Raw genomic sequence first — 24104 nt, forward strand, 5'->3', positions numbered from 1 at the left:
GGAACAACTTGATTTGGAAAAAAGGCCTGGAAGTACACACTATTCCCCAATAAAGTTCCGTTCCCCTTCCCCAATAAAATCTTTAAAAAAAAAATGGTGGGGTGGGGCCAGATGGGTTTCAGAATTTTTCATATTTTAGGTAGGTAATTTGCATTTACTATATATTAAGTGACTCTCCCAGTGGGATCTGGGGCAGCACCCTATCAAACATATGAATATTCTGCAATTTCTTATAAATAGTAACACCAAAAAGAATAAACACCATAAGGTCAGGTCAATTTTGGCACCAAATTCAATGAAAAAACTTTGCAGAATGTAAGGATTTTAGAATTGTGGATAAGGGTAAGGAAGTATTTTATTTTGTAGAATGTGTCAATTGAATAAAGTTAGAAACACTGATGTGGTACTATTTCCCAGCCCTTGTTCACCTCAGGCTTAACAAGAACTAACTACAAGATCCAGATATTCTTTCAAATATAAAGTAGTTTAGCAATGTCAAGGGGGCAGTAATTGACACTCAGAAGGTCCTTGGTGTGAATTGGTCCAGGCACAAGCAGGGGAGTCATCACACTTATTCCAAAAGCTTTCTCCACGTGAGCCCTGCCAGGAAGATAGTGGTAAAGTGTTGGCTGAAGGCTATTTGTACAAGGAAGGTCCAGGGAGTTTCTATGAAGATCTCCAAGGCCATCTTCAAATGCCAGGCGAGAAGTCTCCTGGGCCAGAATCCATCTCTGCTCTTGTCATGTTCAGCGGGCAACACTGGCAAGGATCCTCTGACAGGGCTTCTAGAGTGTGAAAATCAGGAAGCCAGAGACCTCCCTCCTCTCTGGGTCTGCAGGGTCTTTCTGGTCTTCCTGGGGCCTCGGGGTCTCTCACTCTTCTCTTCTCTATGGCCACACTCTCTCATCTGTGCTCCTCTCTGTATCTGCATAGCTTCCCTTCTTCTCCTGGGTGTTTATTACCGAACCTTTATTGTAATACATGTCCAATATAGAAACATTAGGGAACTCAAATGAATATAATTAATGACACTTACGCGCTATTCTAAGGGCTATACCTGAATTTTATAACTTATCCCTGATGACAACTCAACTCTATGGGTAGATGCAATCATCATCTCCATGTTACAGATGAGGACACTGAGACACAGAGAGATTAAGTCACTTACCCAAGGTCACAGGGCTAGGAAGTGGCAAACTGGGATTTGAACCAGGCAGCCTGGTGCTAAGAGTCCATACCCTAAACCATCAGGCACACTGCCACCTATAAGGAGAACATAAACTCACCCAAAATCCTACACACTGAGAAAACCGCTGACACATTTGGGTGACAGCCTCTCAGTCTTTTACTTATAAGTACAGTATTTTAAATACAAAAATTTTTTTTCATAAATTGTTTTACAATGTCATACTCTATGTACTGTTTGTAGCTTTTTTTCACTTCCTACATTGTAAAATAGTCTTCTACAACCTTATCTTCAAAATGAAGGTAGTTGTCTATGCTGTACACCCAAAACTAATATTGAATGTGAACTGTAATTGAAAAAAGAAATTTAATGAAAGTGGTCTTGTCTTTTTTTTTTTTTTTTCCAATTTGAAAACAGTCGCCGTTTATTTTATTAACTGTCCAGATTACAAAAATACCCATGGTAGATACCTTAGTTCATCCTTCTAATCAGCCTGTTGATCTGGTCTTCTCTGTTGCCAGCATCTCCCCCTTCCACAAAGTGGGTGGTCTTTTTCTTCATTCCACCTCGTGGAGAAGACAATTTGAACGGCCACAGGAAGTTGTTCGCTTCTTTGAAGCGTTTTCCAACAGTGTAGATCTCATGAATCAGATCCTCCATGCAGATGATGCCATATTTACCAAGGGATCGAGCAATCAATGTGTTATCTGTCAGGGCAATTCGCTGCTTGTTGATTTTGCCATAACCACGCTTGTAGATCAATTCATTTACTGATTTCAGGTTTGGGTACCCCCAAGCGATGTATGGCTCCACAATCCTCAGCATGTTAATGGAAGCCTTGTTGAGCTTGACAAAGGTGCCATTGAAGATCTGGCGAAGGCAAAGGAGCTGCAGCACCTTCCGGACCTTTGGGCTCACGCCGTTGATGCCTCTGATCCTGATGACAAATGCCAGTTTGGGTTCCGCAGGAACATAGAAGTTGCCGGCTTTTCTCGCCATCCTCGCCATGCGAATCTCAGTCCTGTACATTTGCCTATATTCTTTGTGGTAGTGCTTCGCTTTTTCATAGATGAGCTTCCTTCTCGCCTTTCGAAGCATCTTCTGGGCAAACTTCTTTCTCAGGCGCTTGATCTTCAGCTCGGCGAAATTCCTCCGCTTTTTCTTAAAGGTTTCTGGCACGGCAGGAACCTTCTTCTTCTCTTCTGCACCCTCCATGGCTCCGGCCGGAGAAAAAAAAAGAGCGGTCTTGTCTTTTGATTGTAAAGGAAATAAAGCTATGTATGTGCGCGTGTGTGCATAAAATGTCTCTGAAAGCATACACTAGATGCTGACCACGCTGGTTACCTCTGGAGGGAGCCAGATGGAGGCAGATGGAGAAGGGAGGCTACTGTATCAGGTTGGTGCAAAAGTAATTGCGGTTTAAAAGGTTGAAAATAATTACAAAAACTGCAATTACTTTTGCACCAACCTAATATTACCTTCTGTACTCTTGACTGTGACAGTGTGAACACCTTATCTATTTCAACAATAAGTAAATTTTAAAAGTGAAACTGATTCATTCTCAGTGCAAAAAAAAAAATACAGAAAGGTATAAAGTAGAAAATAAATTGATCTTTAAAGTTAATACCCAGAGAAAACACTGTCAACATTTTTGCTCTATTTCTTCCAGACCTTTATCTATGAATGTATAGACGTGTGCAGATTTTGCCAAAATGGGACAATGCTGCCCGGTGCCGTTTTGTTACCTGTGTATTTCACGTAGGGTGAATTGAGGACAGCATTCTGTGTAGCTTCATTTCAAATGTCTGCATGGTTATCAGTCATGTAAAATTGCCCAGTTTCCGAAAGGCTATTTCTGGCTGGACTGAGAGAGTCCAGCATGTGGACATGCAGTGCTAGCTGACACCGATCCCCATCACCCCAAATCATGACTTTTCAATTTGCTGTGTGCAAAATCTTGAATAAGCAGGATGCTGTGTTCCAGACCCTGGGGAGATAACATCTGAGAATGGACTGGACGTTCCTTCTGTCTGTGATGTTTAAGCTATGTCACTTATTCCATAGGAGAAATACTTCCTATCTGCCCTCTCCCCCCAGCTTTCGTACCCAAAACCACAAGGACAATGCCGTTGAAAGTAGAGAGCTCTCTCTACTGCGTGTCCAGACTTGGGCTCCCATCTGGGTTCCGCCACATGCTGTGTGATCTTTGGCAAGTCACCTTCCTTCTCTGCAGAACAGAAGTAATAATCTCCACGTTGCCTCTTTTACAGAGTTTTCTTATTGGAAGACTCAGATGAAATCATGATTGTGAAAGTAGTAAGTAAAATGTAGAGCACTGTGTACATATTCAATTCTAGCCTTTTAGCTAGAAGCGTCAGGAAGATAGACATCAAAACCAGTTGGTCCAGCTTCTTTATAATGTTGGCTCATGGTTAACACTTCCCTGGTACACACTCATCTTTAAAACTGAGGGTTGTGGTCAAATACCGTGTTTCCCCAAAAATAAGACCTAGACGGACCCTCAGCTCTAACGCGTCTTTTGGAGCAAAAATTAATATAAGACCCGGTCTTATTTTAATATAAGACTGAATCTTTAATATAATATATAATAAATATAATATAATATAATCTGGGTATAACATAATACTGAGTCTTACATCAATTTTTGCTCCAAAAGACGCATTAGAGCTGATTGTCCGGCTAGGTCTTATTTTCGGGGAAACACGGTATCTGATGATGGAAGGAGAACTGACTCTGGGTGGTGAACACACAATGTGATATATAGATGATGTACTACAGAATTGTCAACCACCTGAAACTTATGTAACTTTACTAACAATTGTCACCCCAATGAACTTTAATTTAAAAAAAGCTGAGGGTTGCGAAGTTTAAGAGCATAGTGCTAGCAAGGAACCACTGAAACTCTGCTAACTCTCCTGCTAAGGGGTGGGAATGTGACCTGGGACAACCTCTTTTGGAAAAGGCGTGGTATCTGCTAAAGCCGATCATGCAAGTTGTGCAATAGCCCCAAGAGGCCTCCGCTAGTTACATAATGAACTCAAATGCATGCATGCATTCACCATATGACATATTAGTAGAATGTTCATAGCAGCACTGTTTGTAAGAGTCCCAAACTAGAAGCTAGACCATCAGAAGTTAAATGGGTAAATTATAATATCGTGTCACATTGGAATACTATATAGCGATGAGAAGGCATGATAACTACATGCAACAGCATGAATCAATCTCACAAACACGGTGAGCAAAAGAAGCCCGACCAAAACAAGAGTATGTACTTGTTTCAGTTAAATCTATTGCTGCATGACAAACTGCCTATGCTTGTGTGCCACAGCTGCACAGTTTCTTTTCTGATTTTATCTATGGCTGCATTTGGCTGCAGATTTGGTGGGGTTGGAGGTCCAAGGTGACCTCGTTCACACATCTGGTGGGGCTCAGTTCTCCTCCATGTGCCCGCGTGCTCCACCGCTCTGACATGGGGGTCTCAGAGCAGCATCCCAAGAGGGTAAAAGTGAAGCTGCAGGGCCTCGGAAGGCACAGCCTCACAACTTGCATGGCGTTCACTCCCCCGTATTCTGTCTGTCAAAACAAGTCAAAAGATCAGTTCAGATCCAAGGCGAGGGGAAATAGATCCTACCTATTGATTAGGAGAAGTCACACTGCAAAGAGTCAGACTTTCAGCGATAGGAGATATTTGTGGCCATATTTTCCATCTACTACAACGCAGTATGATTCCATTCATACAAAGTAGAACAGCAGACAAAAGCTCTTGATGCTGTTTCACATTCCTTGGCAGACAGACCAGAAGGAAGCATGAGGGAGGGCATCTGGGTTCCTGAATATGTTACACTTCTTCATCTGGGTACTGGTTACTCAAATGTGTTGTCTATGAAAATTCAGCAAGCTGTAAACATAAGGTGTCTCAAACGGTTTATGATTGCATACTTGAATTGAAAGTTAAAAAAATATGTAATAGATGAAAAAGAATGAAGTTCATTTCTCTTTCAGATCATAGTCCAGCTGGTCAGGCTGTTGGAGCAGCTCAGCTCCTTGAGGTTTTCCGGGGCCCCAGGTTCCTTCTCTCTTGTTGTTTTGTTATCTTGTCCTCATCGGAATAGTTGAAGCTGTGCCTTCCGGCCAGTGGGAAGGGACTCAAAGGGGTAATCCTGGACAAGTAGGTTTCTGTCCAGCTAATAAGGTGGAAGTTACACACATCACTGCCCCTCCCCACTCACTGACAAGAACTTACCTCACAGCCATGCCTCACTGGCCATGTAGTCTTAGCTTGGCAGCCTGTGCCAAAAAAGAAACAAATGCCAATTTCAGGAAATAACTAGCAGTCTGCTGCACTTTTTAGGATGAAGCTGTCCTTTAATAATTACATTTTCAAGGGCTATTCAGAACTAGCTAAGTTCCCTTTTCTCGGTGCTAAAAGATTAAAAACACCAAGTGACCTAAGTTTTATACTTGTAATTCCAGTGTCAAAATAAAGGCCATTAACACTCATTGCTCATTTCCTTAAATACAAAAATACATTTAAATTATAAATATATAAGTAAATGTACAAATTTACTTAAATTTTAAACATATAATTGGCCAGGTTCCAAAGGCTTATATATTTTTCTGGAGAAAAATTTGGAAAATTCCTTAATATGGTTTTAGAGGGGCAGCCTCTGAAATGAAGTGTTCAATGAACGAATGAGTGCATTTTAGCAGCCTGAGCGTATGGGTTCTGGGTGCATAACATTAAAAAGTCCCATAAAAACATTTGCATTTATTAATCTAGTTTCTACTTAAAATTTACAGATAAGGAATTTGCACATCGAGCACCCGTGTAGAGTTTAGCGAAACAATGCTATTGGTACTAGAACACTGCTAACTCATCAGAGGCCTACTGTTTTCTCCCAGGTATGTTCCCTCTCACAGCAGCCTGTTCTCCTTCCCTGGGATCCCCTCGCAACTTACTCTCTTGGTTTTTCTGACTTACTGTCCATCTTCCTTCTAGAAGAAAGGGTCAGCTGTAGCACTACTAGCTCAGGATAGTCTAGGACTTTCCCTGAGACACCCATCTCTCTGCTCCTGGTTATCTGGCCAGGAGGAGCTCCTTGGGGCCAAAAAGTTAGTAACTGGTCTAGAAAATACACAATGTCATGGTCCATAAATTTCTAAAACGAACTTTGTGACATGATGCAAAGGCAAAGGAAAAGGGAGGAAAGTATTGCGGCTTGGAGTCAGGCAGACCCAGATTCAAATCTCAGTTCTTTCCCTTCCTACCTATGTGTGTCACCTTGGGCAAAGGACTAGCTGTCCCTGGGCCTCAGCTTGCTCATCTGTGAAGTGGGAATAACAATGAGAACTATAGTGAGAATACATATATTCAGCCATCTGCAGGTACTCAATGGAGTAGCTTCCACTCCCACTAACCCGTTGTGCTTCCAGAGTGCAAAGATCTATAACTTAAGGAATCAAAGGGAAGCTGAACAATGGCTAAAGGCTTAGAAAATAAGATCTAAGAAGAATGGATGAAGGCATGATAAACGTTTCATGGGGAAAGGAGAGCATTTAGTCTGGACAGAAGGGGCAGTATACAACAATGGCTACCATTTATAAGCTACCCTGCTTTGGCATTTAATATAGTTCTATGCAGTCCTCAGAACAGTCCTGTGAGCAACGTATGATTATAAGCCTCATATACGTAGTAAGTGAGGAAACTGAGATTTTGTAACATGCCCAAGGTCATCCAGCTAAATGGAGACCTAACTAGAGATTCAAACTCAGGTCTGACGCGTTGCATTAGCTTCAGATTCTCCTCCCCAGTCAGTGGAAATGGCATGAGGGAGCTGGCCTAAAAAGAAGCTGGAGGGAGACATGAAGATGGCTGTCAGCCACTGGTATCCGACAGGCCAGGCTGGGGCCAGAGAGGACAAAGGCAAAATCTCTCCTGGGCTGGGACTCATCTGAAAGGGAATCCCACGGCCTCAGGTGCCTTATACATGGGCTTGCCTCAAGGCACGAGGGCTCTATTTTCCCTGGAGGAAAATGGGCTTGTGAGCACCAGGTGGACTGATTTCCTGGAGGCCACACAGGCAGACCTGAGCACCCTGCCCCTCCTCACTGAGCGGGGCTCAGTGGCTGGCAAGGTTGAGTCCATGCCTCTACTCTTTTCTGTATGTTCTATTGTTAAGTAGACATTCTCTTTGCCTCACTCTGGCCATTCCCTAGGAAGTTTACATAAAACTAAATGAAAATGTTAAAATGTACAAATGACCTTTTTAAACCTTAATCTCACTATCTCTCTATTTTCTTAGCCACAGAACTGGTTTGGTAACTCCCATAATTCTGGACAAGGCCCTTGTGGTTGTCAGCCTCTTCACGCCACATCAGGTCCTATTTTCATGCAACCTCTGCACCAGTGTCACGTGAGAGACCCTGCTCGCTGCGCCATTTGTCACGCTGGGCGGCCTGCAGGGTCTCAGCTCCCGCTCCCCACATTAGAACGCAGGATACGGTGAGGCTGAAAAGGCACACCCACGGAGCCATAGGTAGGGGAGTCATACCACTATAGTCTCACTGGAGGCTGGATTCACACGATGTGCGACCTGCTGTCCACTTTTCTCTGCCAACCAACCTCATTTGCTAGCTGCAATCCGCTTGTCTGCAATTCGCAATCCATACTCCGCCGCTTGCTAGCTTAGCCACCATCTTCTTGCTAGCCCCCATTTTCTATTAGCATAGCCACGGCAGTTATATTAGTGGCCAATGGCTCACTGGTTACAGCTGACGGCCAACTAGCCACAGCTGATGGCCATTTACTACCTGAGCCAGCACCTTTCCACGTGAGGGCGAGAACCTGGAAACTGCACTCCTGGCTCTGTCCTACAACCAATCTAGGAAGGTACCAAGACCTGGCAGGCATTCGCCACCTCCCTCTCTGCTACTGCTTTGAGTAGAAGCCAAGGTTTCACTTTCTTGTCCTCAATTCCATTCTTCACATTGCTGAGGAGCAGTGACTGGAGCTTAATCTCATGTCTACAATCCATGTCCTCTATGGAGCTGCACTATTCTTTTCCACCTAGATCATTTCGAGGCAACCAAAACAGAGACTCTCTTCCCCTTGAATTTTGTCTGTTGCAGAAGCATCAAAAAGCTCAGTTTAATAAACTCAATCCCTGTGTGCCTGAGATAGAAAAATTATAGGAGTCGGGGAGAAGGCCACGGTGGAGGGGATGAAGGTGGAGACCATGACACAGCCAGCGGAAATCACTTGAATAGCTCACAAAATAGACTCAAGCTGCAGAGCCCGCCAAAACTGTCAGCTCAGGTGGAGGGGCTGAGGGCCAACCAGCTTGTACTCAGCAATTTCAACCTGCAGAGAACGTGCACAGCCTGAAGAGATACGGTAAGAGCCCCTTGTCAATCATAGGTGTCAATCAAGTGGTCCCACACCTGGAGAGGAACAGCCCATCCCAGATAAGAATCCCCCGGCCCCTGAGAGCCAGGCCTTTTTGAGCCTTCCCTTTGCTCTGGGCCGCTCCAAACCCTTTGGAGTGTACTTTCTCTGCTAATACTGGCCTTGAGCCACTGCTTTCTGCTCGGGCCCACTTTTTGAACTGTATTTTTTCTTCTGATAAACTGCCTTTTCACTACTTTACCTCTGTACCTCGTTCAATTCTTTGGTCGATACGTCAAGAACCTGGACATCGCGCCGAGAAGGGCCCACTCTCCGGTAACATTCCTACTCAGACAGAGGCCTATCACACTTATACCTGTAGGTCATCATTTCGAGCCATAAATTTCTGTTTGTTTGTTTGGAAGAGCAGTCCCAAAAGCTCACTAAAAATTTCATTTGGATTTAATTTAGAATGAGAACCTTATGCTTAGTCCATGTTTCTAAACTCTGCACCTGATTTTGAAACACTGGACTTAAACTGATTTCTAACACCGACATACTTTCTAAGTGAGCCTAAGCAAGGGACATGAGCCCCACGTCACCCTCCCCACAAGATAATAAAGGAAAACACAACGCCACACTGAGAAAAGGGGCTGTGGGATGATATTATCCAGCAAATGTCTCTTGGCCTCAGAATGCTGCCACTTCCCGCAGCTCCAGTCCTCGGCTGTGGTCCACCCTGAGTAAGTGAATTCCTCTGCGGAAACTTGCACACAATAAGGAGATGGTGTCGCCAACGGCCAGGGAAGTCAAAGGTCCTGATCCATCCAGTGACAAGGTGAACAGGCAGGCTAGAGGAGCAAAGGGGAACCAGGAGCTTAGGCCAAAAGTGAGACATCATGAAACACAATGTCCTTGTGAGAAATCCAAGTAATTAAAGCATGTGCTGTATGCGTCTAACCCGGACGAGAGAGGCAACGCATGCTTCAGAGGAACGTGCACCAGTGGGGAGTCAGAACTTGGGTCAACCCCAAGACTGCAACTATGGAGAATGGCGTGCGGACCAAACAGGCTGGGTACATGTCACTGGGAAGTATGTTCAGACACTTGGGCCTCACCAGCAAGGACATGCTCACAAGGTGCCCTCTGTTACTTCCCCCCAGAACAAAGCAGGACCAGGGCAGAGGAAAACAGACAAGGGTACTGATCTTCAGCTGCTGGCTACCCGTGTGTTGCTCCCTTCAAGACAAAAGACAGTGGGGGAATCTGAAGGGCAGTCTGGGGGTTTCCAACTGACCCAGTCTCCCTCTATCCGTCTCAGAACTACAGGCACACACCTGGTGGGCAAGGCAGTGCTTCAGACCTTGCTCTCCCTGCTGTCGGGTTTATGATTATTGAATCTAAAAAGCTACTCCCCCACCTCCCACAAGTATTATACCTGGGCGGCTGGAGAAGGCAACGCCAGGTGAGGGTACAGCAGGGCTGCCCTCACTGTGAAAGTTTGGCTGTGTGCCACTTGACATGATCCCACATCTTTTCTGAGGGAGCTACCATATCCTCCTGTGCTGGGAGTTGAGTTTCTGGAAGCTGACTGTAGGAGGGATTTGCTTTGAGATTCTCTGAATGAATGCTATTCCTGTGTCTGGCAGAACCCCATGTCCAGGACAGAAGAGCATGCAGGCAGTGGGGTGCTGGTAAATCAGCTTTCTGGAAGAAAACACCAATGACCTTTATTCACAGCATTTGCCAAATTTTGTGGTGTAAATACTCCCACTGTCATCGTATTAAATATTCCCAAATATTTAACAATCAGCCAGTAGGAGCTGGATCCAGCACAGTGCATCGAGAACTCTGGGGAGCTGTGTTCCTTAAAACATCTTTTACTCTGGTAGTTTGAAGTATCATAGTCTTACTGTGATCTCAAAGCTTAGCGGCACAGTGAAAACAGGCCAGGGTCTTTCTGAAGCTGTCCTTGCTCCCCTTTACCCCACCAAGAGTGGAGGCTCTCATTTTAGTCCTGGAAAAAGGAATTCAAAATGGCAATTCCTGTTCTTTTTCCCAGACACTTTGAGCATCACACATTAAAACCTGAGGAGGGGCATCAGGTAGAATGAACAGAAAAGCTAAATAGATTTGAGCTCTCAGGAGCGAGTCTGTACAACATGGCACCAGCGGTGACATGGAGATAGCTTCTAGCCAGAGGTTAAGCAGAGATTCTGGTATCTTTGTATCATCTCTTAACCACCAGGGGACTGGAGAGTGGCAGGACATGGGTGGCTTTGCTGAGCAATAAAAAGAAAGTTCTAAGGAAGCCTTTAGGATTCCATGTATCTTTGAGAAGCACTAAGAGCGAGCTCCTTACCTCCGGTATCCTGGTTCCAAATCTTCACCTTGCTGTCATGTGATGAGGTAGCAATGACAGGCATCAAAGCCAATGCTCTTGGAAGAAAGACACCGGATGCAACAGTCTGGAAATGCCCCTTATACTCACATATTCTGGTCCGTGTCTGCCTTAGGTCCCACAGCTGCGAAGTAAGGACACAGGCTGGCTCATACATACACATCTCTCCAGCTGCACACATCCTGCATCCCGTGATACCCATCTCCCCACCGTCTCATGACCCACCTGCTCCCTCTACTTACCTACTCATGTAGCCACCTCTTCATCTATCCCGTCCACACACCTAACCATCCATCCATCCAGTGATTATTCTAAGCATTAACTATGTCTCAAACAACCCTTTAAGGTGTGCCAGAAGGGCTGTTACCTTTGTCATTACCATCATGGTTAGAGAAGTAAAGCTCCAAGTCCTGCCACATGACGGGACAGTATAGCCTACTTTCTATGACAGCTCTAGAGCTGCTTTATATCAGCTTTTGGTATCTGTGGGTCGTGTGGGAACCCCAGAGTTAGGAGCACCTTTTCATAAGTACATATAGGCACAGACCTTCTGATTTAATGACTAGTCTGAATCTTGGTATATGAAGACTAGAGTCTGCCATAAGGAAGGCGCCAGTCTGCCTGTCCCACTCCTGCTGATACAGATCAGACCACACCTGGAGAATAATGCTCAGGGAGGAGAGCAAACTGAACTGTGTCCAAAAAATAACGAAATCAGTAAGCCCCATGTCATCTAAGGAACAGTCGTCGGAGCTGGAAATGCTCAGCTTGAAGAAGAGATGCTATATCAACAGCCTGAGATTTAACACCTTGACCTACCACTTCTTAGAGGTGTGGTCTTGTACAAGAGATTTCAACTTGTCATGCCTCTATTTCCTCGTCTGTAAAATGGGAATTATAATGAACTTAAACCACACGGTTGTTTTAAGGAGTAAATGAGATAAATGCATGTAATGTGCTTAGCCCGGTGCCTAGCACATAATAAATGTTTGATAAAATGGGAGCTGTAGTGGTTCTATTTGGATACTAGATTACCCTTTAATGGATATTCTACAATTAGGAATCCAAGATACTTTGGAGGAGCCTCGGCAATCTATCCCAACATGAACTGTAAGGAAAGGTATATGGGAGAGGGATGCAGTGGACCCTCAACCAAACCTGGAGCTCCCAGCTTCCTAAAGAGCTTGAACCCCTTTACTGTGACCACACATACGACAGGAAACACTTGGTTCTTCAAAGAGTCCTTCGCTTTTCTCAGCTCTGCTGGGAGGAGGGACATTAGCAGGCTGCTTCTGTGACAGCGGCCTTCCTATCTAGACTCTCATCCCATTTCTCTTTCCTGTGGTCAATTCAAAGAGCCCTAGACTAATGGATGTTTCTTGAAAGAAGCATCTGGAATGCAAAGGATCACTCCCAGCATGTACATGGACTAGGCCTGGGCCATTAGGAGCCCTGCCTGTGTCGCCCAGTGCAGGCATGAGGTCAGAGGCAGTTGTTTGCTCATCGGCAACCCGACACCTGGAGCCCGCTCTTACCGTGGCTTCACAGCCTTCCCCTCCAAAGCCGTTGCTGCAGGAGATACACTTGTGTCCATCCTCACTGACCTCGCAGTAGGTCTGAATGTGTTGCTTTGTGGGAAATATATGAGCCACCTGCAGCCCCCGACTGTCCCATAATCTGAAAGAAATTACAGCAGGAAATGAGTTTGTCGTAAATGTGTTGGAAATACACCTGTATCGCCTGTGAACAGAAACACCTTGGTTCTTTGCTGCTTCGGCCAATCAGAATAGAAAGTCATGATTTACCTAAAAACAGCAGCATGAACCAGATCAATCTCAGAGACTCCTAAGCTGGCAGGAAGTAACCAAATGACATCTGAATTCTTTCTATTTTGAGATCTAGTTAATAGGAATTTAGACCAAGCATCTTAATTGTACAAGTTAATTTGTTAATTTGGTCCTTAGGGATACTGCTTTCAAATGACAAGAGGATATTTCTATGCCTGATTTTAAAAAAATGTTTTAAGCTACATATTTTGATACAGGAGCAGTCATCATTCCACAATCGGATTCAAAAGATTTACAGGCCTTGGCCAACCTGGGCCATGGGGTCCAGGGGAAAGTGTTTTATTTCACCTCGTCTCTTTCCTACCATTTTCTAAATAGAATCTCTTCTGAGAGCCAAAGTTTCTAGTCGCATTTCTAGTCTAAGAATGATTTACTCATGTGACCCCCCTCACGGTGACTCTGACCCTGCTTGCCCAGGGAAGGTGCCACCTGAGGGCTGGGGATTGAGAACATCAGGAGCTGTGCAGGGATAGCAAGTAGAGCCAGGCAGCTTTAGGGGTGGGACGAGCAAGTAACTGATCCCGAGGTTAATCTGAACAGTTCACCCAGCAGGGTTGGGCACAATCAGCTGCTTTGAAACCAATCAGAACAGGGCTTTTTTCCTGGCCTGACTTCCTGGCATTCCGCTTCTACGCAGGTGATCCGTGGGGCCAGATCAGGGAGGCCGCAGCCCCAGCAAGGGGAGAAGGCCCTGGGAAGGGGCACAGCAGTGTAGGGAAGCAGAGTGGGAAGAGAGTGGTGTAAGGATGGGAGCCACAAACCTTCACCAGAAACACCTTCACTGCTGCTCAGTGAGCCCACCTGATGGTTTTATCTTCAGAAGTCTGTAGTATATATGGTTCTCTGGGGACCCAGCACAGGTGCGTGACCTTGAAGAAGCACAATTTCAAAATGTCTCCATACCAAGCCATTCCTCTGCTGGAATTCCTGTAAACTGTGCTAAATAGCATCTCTGCACCACTTTTCAAGGATGCTGAACTAGGAAATTTGACTTAGAGGGATTTTATGTTTGCAAATACCCACCAGTCATGTTCTACTTCCATTTCCTAGATTATCAGAGCCCATGGTAGCAACTGGGCCAGCTATCAGTACCCAAATGCATGCAGGCACTCTTTGAGTGCCTGAACCCCAAACATGCGGTAGAGAACTGCTGGCTGGTGGCAGCTAAGGGGAGCAGCCCCTGCTCTAAAGTGGGACTACTGAAACCTTAGTCAGAGGCAAGAAGGGTTCAGGAAGTGTTCTCTCTTTATCCCTGCAGCCCCTTGCTGGACAGGCATGAAACAGTTTTCAAAACAACCCAGGGTAACAGGATTTTCTTTTCTTCCAGGAACTTCCACAAATAAAGAGGGCATGGGGTAAGCACATCTTGCCATGGACAGTGGTCTTCAAAATTGGAAAAGATGACTATAAATGACATTTGATGACCACTAATGGAACGTTACCAGGTCAGGTGATATAATTCACCCCATTTATAAATGAAGACATTGAGATTCTAAGTAACTTTCTCAGCATAACACAGCTAAAATGTGATGGATCCATGATTTGAAACCAGGTATGACTGACCCCAAAGGCTGTGGAGTTTACATATCAGTCTGCTACCAGAAAACACTGGCTTCATAAACAGCAAATTATACAGAAGGCAAACGGTAATACTTACTTCTCTGCATAATTTTATAGATAGAGAACACAGAGCATAACCTGGGGGCTCCTAGAGGACAGGGACCGTGTCCCTAGTCATTAATCCTGTTCCTAGCACAGTGTCTGGCCCACAGAGGAAATACAATAACTATATTTTGAAGGATTAAGTGAGGACACCACTTAAAATTCCAATATAAACTAGTAGAATTGTTCTCTGGAGCAGACCTTAAGAGATCATTTAATCTGATAACACTGAGAGGCCCAGGTGTGACAGAGAGTTAAGGCTGAGCAGTAATGAGGACCAAAGCCTCTAATGCCTGGTTGTGGGTGTCCTGATCTCTCGCCCAGGCCCTTTCCCTCACCCCATGCTCCATTCTACTGCCCTGCTCTGTAGCAAGTTTGAGTTCGTACCAGGTTCCTGGAGACTGAAGCTCTCTCCACACACTGTCCGGTCCCCACATCCCACAGAAGCAGGGTGTTGTCCCGAGAGCCAGTGCACAGCTGTGACGAGTCTTTGGAAACAATGGCAGGAAGATGGTCCATCAGATGGACTTGAAACAGGGCTTTTCAGAAAGTACAATGGATGGCATTGGGAAGAGCTCTGCGGTACTTTACCTGGACTCACAGCCAACCCAGTGACCACCATGGCATGGCCGGAGAACTGCTGCCTTGGTTGTGAAGAACCGTGCAAGTCCCACATCATGACCATCCTGTCCCGAGAGGCGCTGAAGAACTGGTTTGACTTGTGAACACAGGCTATCTGCTCAAGAAAAAAAAGCTCCGGTGTGCCTGCTTGACTGGACTTTAAAACGGGAAAAAGACCGGGGGTTAAGTGTTAGAGCCTGATGTTCTCAGTGTGGTTCAAAGTGCACTGCATCTGGCAGGTAAATATCCCATTCCGCGCTGTGGGATCCTAGCCGATGCAAACTTTCATTATCAGGGAGTCTGCAGCCAAAGTTTTGGTTCATTTAGGTGGACTTCAGAGAGCAGAGTCGTATAAAATAGCCTTCTCTATCATTTCCTGCAAACTCACTCTACTCTGTAAAGCTATTTAACAAATTAATTTTTAGTTAACTATTGCTGGCTTTTAAAAAATGTCTCCAAGTAGACTAGAAGATTCCTAAGCGTAGCTATTGTGTCATTTTTCTAACTATAGTAAACACACAGTAAGCCTTCAATACATCTCCCTGATGAGTTAGGATCAGTCAGGGAGAGTTATTCTCTACCACCTGAGTTATTAAGGGCTTAATAACATACCTGTACCAATAGCTAAGTGAATGGTTTGCCTCTGCTCTTCCTGGAGTAGGACTTCACGGTATCAAATAAAGCCCTTGCATTTTTCCTTAAGACTGAATATTCAATCACTCTTACTGTCTGAACCTATTGGATATTCCTTTATTCAGTTACAAATTCCCTCCATGATAATAATCATTTGACAATTACCTTGGTGATTTCACGTTCATGTCCTCTGAACCTTTTTACCACGTTTCCGGTTTTCCAATTGTAGGCCACAACTGTCTGCAGAGAGTCATTAGTATATTTTAGTTGAACTAAAATATTTTTGTATATTTTTCTTTAACGAAAACAATAAGCCTTTACTTCATTCTCTACCTAATTTCTCCCTCTCTGTCAAGAGACTTGCATCAAGTACTAGGATTCTATTGAGACCCTTCTCACATACCCTCACCCCCCACTTGGAGTCTCTGTTTCCTCCTGATTGTTCCTCTGTCTCTCCCCCGCCCCTGGGCCACCTCTCTGAGCCTTACTGATGGGTTTGGGATAACACTCCGCAAGGAGAATTGATTCAGCTTGAGGTTCTGGTTGTAGATGCTGAAGGAGAATTCTACATGGGATTAGGTTTTTTTCTCCTAATTATACCGTACTTTTTAGTTTTTTTTTTTTTTTTAGTTTACCATCTTAATTATTTTTGGGTGTACAGTTCATTAGTGTTAGGTATATTCACAGTGTTGTGAAACTCACTGCACTTTTTTTAATTTCAAAAAAATTCATCCATATCCCATCTACCAGAGAGAACCATTGTTAAAATTTTTTTCCATCCTTTTTCCAGGTATATACTTTAATATTTCGTTGTAAGCATTTCTCCCCTGAAATAGGATTTCAAAAGCATTCTCTGGCCCAGTCTCGGAGCACGTTAGCTCTTGACCTGCGTAAATCCTAGTTTCTTAATCTGCAAAATGGAGATGCTAATCCTTGCTCATCTACCCCAGCAGTTGAGGAACATATAAATAAAATTTCGTATGTCTAAGATGATATGGATTTTAAGATAAAATACTGCCAATAAAGTATGATACCATGCTTTATTATCAATTTGTAGATACATACTGATTTCAGAGGTGTTAAAATGTGAATACATGTGCATCTGAGAATCAGTGAAAGACAGCGTGAGAATGGAATTTGAACATTCTAAAAAGCTATTGAAAATGAGAGGCGTTATTTACTACAAAAGAATCAGCATTTTTGCTACCAATATCCTAGCTATGAGGGCTATGATAGATCCAAATATGAGTCAGATTCAAAGTGACAGTTGGAGGAAGCACGGAAACAGAGAAGGGAGGAATCACGATGCACACTGAGGTAGAGATTTTGGCAAAAGAGCTGCATAAAAGAAGACTAGAAGTCTCCTTTTGCTGACAAATAACTCCTGTGTCTGTATGTAGGTGTAAAAATGGATTGGCTGGAATAACACTTGTCATTTATAAAAAGCATGTAAGTGACCTGGCATAATGCTAAGGATCTAACCATTTAATCCTCACAACTGTCCTGTGAGGTTGGCATTATTATACCCATTTAATAGATAAGAGACTGAAGTGCAAGAAAATTAAAAGACTTGCCCAAAGTGATAGGAAGTGACAGAGCAGGGACTTAAACCCAGTCTGTCTAACTCTAAGCCCATATTTACACTACTCAACACTGCCGCCAGAAATGCAAAACCAGCACTTCCTTCCCACACATCTTCCCTTATCTGCAATAAGTTGGTTCCCCGGGGAAGTACTGCAAACCCCACCTTATCTTTTCCTCCAGAAACACAAACGTCTGAGTTCAGAGCAGCAACAACAGAGACGGTATCCACGTGAGCTGGGGTATACTCTTGAAAAGCTTTACTTTGAATTCTGTCTTCTATAATTCCATCAGGCCTGCTAAAGAGAGGATGGAAAATGAGAGGCCCATGGTATGGGAGTGCATAGTGGAGCAAGGGGAAGAAGAGTGTGAGCCAAGGTAGCAATTGAGGCCAGGCTGAGGGGAAAGATGGAAAAGGAGCAGAGAAAGGACACCCCCTGACATTGCCAGAAGTGGTGTTATTAACCCAGTAAATGCTCAGAACGGCCGACTCTGATAACGGGGAATCCTGAAGCCAAGAAGCCAGGAGGCTTTGCTCATTTAAAGATAGTTCCAAAGATGTAGGACGCCTCTCTGTGTGGCTGCAGACACTAGCTACTAAGTTGACTGTTTCTTATCCAGAAAAAAACAGACCAAACTACCAGTAACTGTTCAGGGAAGGTCATCAATACTTGCTCTGGGTCTTCTCTTTCTTTAGTGGAGAATTTCAGTGGGGCATGGTAACACTTGGGATCCCAAGGTAGGACTGTGGTACCTGTATTTATAAGTGCCATGTTTCAGTTTGCTTTGCAGTTTCCCCATCACAGCACAGAACCGACACAAAACCTGAGGAGGAGCTCGTTTCAGATGGCACCTGAGTAGCAGCATACCTTGTGGCCGCTGAAAGCTGTGTTCCCTGTTCAGTAAAAAGAATACAAACTGTTAATTTTGTTAGGCACAATGATGGTAGTATGGTATGGGGGTTCAGAGGAGCCATCCCAGGATGTGCCTCAGTGGTATGCAGATTACTCCAAGCAAAAGGCAACTTTAGCTGCAGGTTCAAGAGAAACTTCTGCCCCCACCTTTAACTACCTAGAAGAACTTGAATTAGAGGTCTTGCCTATGAGAGATTATCAGAGATAACTTCTGATCTACCTATACGGCAGGGCAAATTTCTATTTACCAAATATCTGCTTTTCTTATCATCCTGCAATGAGCCTTTGAAACCCTCAAGGCACCTTACTTCATTCCTAGTTCAGGATGTCTTATATACCTCAATCCTCCTTTCCATTTCTGAACCTCTGTGAACCTTTCTGCACGTGGGCTCTCTGACTCTCTCATGTGTAAGAGGTTCCCATACAGACGTATGTGTTACATTTGGTTATTTTCTCTTGCTAATTGGCCGTATGTCTATTTGATTATTAAACCAGCCAAAAGGAAAGTTTGTTCCTCCCCAACAATGGTCATGTAAAAACATATCCTTTTTTGGCAAAAGACTAATTCCATACATCTGCTTTTTCTCCTTTCCCTTTCTCACTCTTATGGCCCTGGGAATGCACTCTACAATAAAGCATTAGCAGATAAACAAAAACAAAACTAATGTGAGGTGGCCAATAATTTTTAAGAGTGAAAGGCAGTCCTGAGGCTAAAAAGTTTGAGAACCACTGACCCAGAACTGAAATAATGTCAATAATGCATGATATACTATATAAGAATACAAAGAGGGAGTGGCCGGTTAGTTCAGTTGGTTAGAGCGTGGTGCTGATAACACCAGGGTTGCCAGTTTGATCCCTGCATGGGCCACTGTGAGCTGCACCATCCTTTAAAAAAAAAAAGTAATAATACAAAGAATTTTTAAATGTTTTCCAGATTTATTTATGTTGTTCCCAACAATTAACAAGGCTAGAACTAAAGAGAAAGGCAGATGCTCATCCATACTCTCATTCAGGAAACACCTCAAAGCACCTAATTTGTGCAGGTCCTATACAGGTTAAACAGAGACAGAAAAAAGAGACACCGGAAGGTGTAGCCAATGTGGACATCTGCTGGGACAAAAGGTATGTGACTAGGGGCTAACCTCTGCTACTCTGTGTCCTCTACAACTAGCTGTTCCCTGAGATGCCAGAGAGTAGAGGGAAATAACTAGGGAGGTGGGAGCAATCAGTCCCCATCTCTTCTGGGGTTCTGCTTAAAGAAGTTCTAGGCAATGAGTTTCTTATGGGCATGACCAGCCTAGTTCTAGAAAGAACAGTCTACAGGGAGAACAGCGGCTAAAACTAACCAACTACCATGTTTCTCCGAAAATAAGGCCTACCCCAAAGATAAGCCCCAGTTAAGATCTTTAGCCAGATGGACGCATTTAGTACACTATGACGATGTTCCAGAAGAATATTACATGACTATATTTGAATAAATGTAGATTGCTGTACATGAAAAAATAAGACATCCCCTGAAAATACACCCTAATGCGTCTTTTGGAGCAAAAATTATTATGAGATCAGGTCTTATTTTCGAGGAAATACAGTACAAGACCTGGTCTTATTTTCGGGGAAACCCGGTATTCTCAATCATATCATTACCATTAACAAATAGAGTTTTCCAGAAGAATTCCAGCCTACATAATGAGGAGTTGCCAGAATTGACTACCTGCCAAGAACAGGTAACCAGTACAGAAGTGCAGTGCAAAGGAAGGAATACTGAGTGGCATCAAAAGCCCTGGGCTCTAGCCCCAGCTCTGCCTCATCTCACTGTGCGTCCTTGAGTTCCTCCATTCCCCACTCTGCTCCTCAGCGTCCCCATCGATAAAGTGTGACATCAGATTAACGGTTTTTAGTAGACTATGTTCTCTCTAAGAGTAAGGACTCTGTCATATTCATCTGTGTACCTAAAGTGGCTTGCACAGTGTGACAAAACAATTGCTGTGAAGTAGTGACTCTAACGTCCCTTCCAGTTCAGACATTCTAGGATTCTCTATAATAAGCACCAGATGTGCTGACAGGAAAAATTCCAGGATAGTCTGCAAATAGCTTGGAATGTTGTATTGTTTGTAGATAGACAGCGGTTGCAGGGTGTCCCATCTGCCAGCCTAAACCATTATTCAGCACTGTCATCAAACTAAGGACAGATGCCATCCATAGATCTAGGTCACTGGAAACTGCAGACGCTATAAATGGATTGGCTCTGCTAAAAACTGATGAGATTCTTAGCTGGTATCTTCAGAGAGCCATACTTCCCCCTTGAACAGTATTCACAAGACATTCTAATGAAAAAATGACTTTAGAATAACTTACCCCCAAACCAACAGGATCTTCTTGGTGAACTGCTGTATTCAATGCTTTGTAATGTTTATCCTTTGCAAAATCGTTCAGGCAGCCACTTCCTAATCTCTGTAATTAATGAAAAGATGCTTAAATTAATCTCTTCTCAGTCTAAAAATATGTTTGCAATGAAAGATTTACAAGATAAATAACAGACCTTATTAATTAAAGACTAAGCGTAGTAGTTTTCCCTCACAAAGAGATATCTTAGAAAATTCCAAAATTTTATAACTTGCATATTTCAATAATTAGAGAAACTATACCGTGTTAATTATACATGTTTTTAAACGTGCAAAATAGAATATGTTTAAATGCATCATTAAATATTTTTATTTTATTCATAGTACTTCTGTTAAAAAATCATCAGACGTGACTTCTTACTTCAGAGCTTACCGTTTTTGTGAGAAAGACAATTTCTCCTGCTTAAAACAATATTTTACTAAGTATGAATCATAGAATTTGAAATGGAAGAACTTTTCAAAATCACATATCAAATCTGGAGGATGAGGACAGAAACACCATGTACTCAAAATTTAACGAGGTAGTCCTCTTGACTTCTAGTCCATTATTTCCATTATAAACATCCACAAAGAAGAAGCCAGTTTTATTGCATTTTAACAACTCTATTTCAAGAATTCAAATAAATAAATTCTAATAATTGACCGACAGTGTAGCTTATTCTAAGAATTAAGAGCAGCACAGAATAATCAGAATAACATTTGACTACGTGCATTGGCATTGTTATTGGGGCTAGGTCTGAATTACAGTTCTATAGTGGCCTTGGGCAAGTTGTTGAACCTCTCGAAGTCTCAGTTTCCTATGTGTAAAACAGGATAATAACTCTATAATTGGGCTTCTGTGAAGATTAAAAATAGCATTTAAGATGTGCCAAGGAGTATTTTAAGTGCTTTATGTTTATTAATTCATTTAATCTATTCCATAGCCTCTAAAATAGTCACTATTCTCATTTTGCAGATGAGAAGAGTGAGGCACAGAGATGTTAAATAACTTGCCCAAGTTTATAAATAAGTTTCAAATAAAGTGGCAGGGCTGAAACTGGAACCCAGGCAGTCTGATAGCAGAGGCCTTGCTCTTGGCCAGCATACTATACTGCATCTCTACAAAAGGTAGTGTATATAAAGCCCTTGGTTCAACCTGGCAAACGGTTGATAGTGAATGATGGTTACTAACATGCTTGCTAGGTTAACAGTGATTGCAATATTGAAAGTAGCAATTTCACCCTTATTACTACTGGTCTTAACACACATATATTAAACATATGTAACAAATACACACAGAGAAAATACACAAACAGATATATGAGAATGGGGAGGACATTACACTGAAGCCAATTTTGTCCTGACCAGAGTGATTGATTACAATAAGGCTAAGAATTTATTATACTGTATACCAAGGGAATTTAAAAATCTCGTGAACAAAGTACATGTACTTCGATAACGTCCATGTTGTAATTTATTATGGGTTGACTAAGCTAAGAAATGAAAATATTATTCAGTTATCTTTCACTGTTTATATTGTGAACATGTAATATACTTGAGAGGAGGGAATAATAGTGTCTTGTTCATTTTTTTATCTGTGCTTTAAGCATAGCCTCAGAGAATGGATGCAAAGGAAATATCTGTTGAATGGATGAATAAATGAATGAATGGTATACTGAGGTGAGGAGTCTCCTCGACAAGAAGCTTTTTAAGGACCCAACAATATAGGTAAGAGTCCTTGAAAACTGCTCACAGCAAATCCTTCATGGAGCAGTTACCCTGCCCCATCCAATTTCAGGCCTGGAAAGGATGGAGAGAACTTGCGAAAACCATAAACCCAATTATGGCTCTGAATGTCCTTGTTGGTACCTAATGGAACTGGGCCTAAATCTGAATCCCAGGATCCATTTCTGCCCTAATTTGCTTTCCAAAGACCTCGAGATACCCAATATCACCCTAAACATAACTCAGAGAATTCTCTTTTAACTTTCCAGTGTCTTATTCCCTGACATATTTCAGCACATATCCAACTATTATTTTCCATGAAGAAACTGGGACTCAGAGTTGTGCTGCTAAAGATCACACAGAGGCAGAGCTGGGGAACCGGACCTTATTTCCCTGGTCTCTTGGTCCATTGTTTATGTAAATGCTTATTTCACATTGAAACCCCTCTCCCCGTATCTCCCTCTGCACATTTTTAACCCACACTCTGGGAGACAAAGGCATATAACCAAAACTCAAACACAAAATCACGGTAGAAGCACCTAGGAGATGATCTGATTCAACACTCTAATAGTACAGATAGGTGAAACCAAGACCCAGAGAATAATAAGGTCTGTCCAGAGTCATACAGGGAGTCAGTACTAGGCCAGAATCCCAACGTGGCCACAAGCTTTGGAGATAACCTGTATTCCGTTTTTCCTTTGTGGTTCTTCAGATCACAAACGCCCCTCGCCCTGTCCATGCGGACCGCCAAAGCTTATTTTTGATGTGTGTTGGTGGGGTGGGCGACCACGATGGGGATCTAGCGCGACCCAACCCAAGGCTGGCCTTCGGAACTCTCTCCTCGCTTGGACCGCGAGGACTCTCACTTTCCCGCCCGCCCGCTGAGCCCCTCCTCCCCGTCGGGCTCCATACCCATCCGCAGGCTGCCCAGCCCGGAGCTGAGGCCGGCGGGGTCGCGGAGCGGCAGGGCGTCCGCAGCCTCTGCGCTCCACAGCCTCCTTTGCCTCCGCCCCTAGCAACGAGGCGCGCGTCGCTAGCGTGGGAGTCTCGGCGAAAAGCCTCCGGGCGCCCCCGCCTGCTGCGAAACCTTGGTTCCGCTCTCTTGACGTCTGTCAGGGGCCGAGATGAGCGCGCCTCTCGCTGCTTCTTACTGTTAATATTGCCTTGATGAGGTTCCAGAGAAGAGGGCAGATGTTCTCAAGACCACACTGCCAGAGAATCTATATAATGAAAGGAAGCGGGTACCACCGTAATAGTTACGGGAAAAACAACAAATGTCACCTTTTAAATTGTTATTCGCCCAGATAAAGGTGTTGCTTTATTTCTTTGAACTTTCCCCTGATTCCACCCAGGCAGAGAGCCCTCCTTTGGACACTTCCCCAGAGCCCCCATTCCCCTATCCCTTTCATCAAACCTTTACCGCCACACGATAGCATTTTAATACCTTTTTTGCGATCCAATGCAAAGACAGTTCTGGAAACTAACAGCAGCTACAAAAGAAAGTTTTTGCAGTTTCAGTCACATTGCTTCCAGACTGCAGTCCATTCATCTCTGTAGTCCTACTGCACGGCACAGGACTTGGTGTACAGTAGGGGCTTGTTGAGTGTTTGTTGAATGAATGAATGAATGAATGAATGAATGAATGAATGAATGAATGCAGGGATCCTAGCCGACATTTCTTGTGCACCCTAGTTGCTGACTCCTACAATGCTGATCTCCCAGCAGAACTGCCTTCACGGAAAACT

At 43.6% G+C, this 24104-nt stretch overlaps 2 protein-coding genes across 9 annotated transcripts; both read right to left on the reverse strand.

Moving 5' to 3' along the window:
• Positions 1 to 33: 33 nt before the first annotated feature.
• Positions 34 to 23477, reverse strand: WDR31 (WD repeat domain 31). Of its 8 annotated transcripts, XR_004424722.1 has the most exons (13): positions 23272 to 23477; positions 20609 to 20704; positions 18094 to 18234; positions 17506 to 17638; positions 15924 to 15998; positions 15096 to 15282; positions 14892 to 14992; positions 13644 to 13711; positions 12531 to 12672; positions 10957 to 11119; positions 10033 to 10301; positions 5454 to 5497; positions 34 to 967 (listed from the first exon to the last, which is right to left on the reverse strand). XR_004424722.1 is itself a non-coding variant. In XM_033123825.1 (11 exons), the coding sequence occupies exons 3-11, from the start codon at positions 18204 to 18206 to the stop codon at positions 9285 to 9287; spliced, it is 1140 nt and encodes a 379-aa protein (XP_032979716.1). In that variant the 5' UTR covers positions 18207 to 18234; positions 20609 to 20704; positions 23272 to 23477; the 3' UTR covers positions 8587 to 9284. The 8 variants fall into 8 exon arrangements, 7 of the variants coding, with proteins under 7 accessions (XP_032979716.1, XP_032979715.1, XP_032979713.1 ...); XM_033123825.1 differs by lacking the exons at positions 34 to 967; positions 5454 to 5497; positions 10033 to 10301 and adding an exon at positions 8587 to 9445 and having other exon boundaries at positions 17506 to 17635; XM_033123824.1 differs by lacking the exons at positions 34 to 967; positions 5454 to 5497; positions 10033 to 10301 and adding an exon at positions 8587 to 9445 and having other exon boundaries at positions 18094 to 18257; positions 23272 to 23472.
• On the reverse strand, positions 1590 to 2421 carry LOC117032365 (60S ribosomal protein L7-like). The gene has a single exon (XM_033123829.1). It carries the CDS (start codon positions 2399 to 2401, stop codon positions 1658 to 1660), a length of 744 nt encoding a protein of 247 aa, XP_032979720.1. The 5' UTR covers positions 2402 to 2421; the 3' UTR covers positions 1590 to 1657.
• Positions 23478 to 24104: the final 627 nt, after the last annotated feature.

Source organism: Rhinolophus ferrumequinum, chromosome 12 (assembly GCF_004115265.2).
Source record: "Rhinolophus ferrumequinum isolate MPI-CBG mRhiFer1 chromosome 12, mRhiFer1_v1.p, whole genome shotgun sequence".
Lineage (NCBI taxonomy): Eukaryota > Metazoa > Chordata > Mammalia > Chiroptera > Rhinolophidae > Rhinolophus > Rhinolophus ferrumequinum.

Coding starts and splice junctions, on each gene's coding strand:
- WDR31 (XM_033123824.1), bottom strand. CDS start 18,206: ATGCTGCTACTCAGGTGCCATCTGAAACGAGCTCCTCCTCAGGTTTTG. Junction 17,639..18,093: donor CATGGCACTTATAAATACAG/GTACCACAGTCC, acceptor TCCTCTCTTTAG/CAGGCCTGATGGAATTATAG. Junction 14,993..15,095: donor TGGGTTGGCTGTGAGTCCAG/GTAAAGTACCGC, acceptor TTGTTTCCAAAG/ACTCGTCACAGCTGTGCACT.
- LOC117032365 (XM_033123829.1), bottom strand. CDS start 2,401: ATGGAGGGTGCAGAAGAGAAGAAGAAGGTTCCTGCCGTGCCAGAAACC.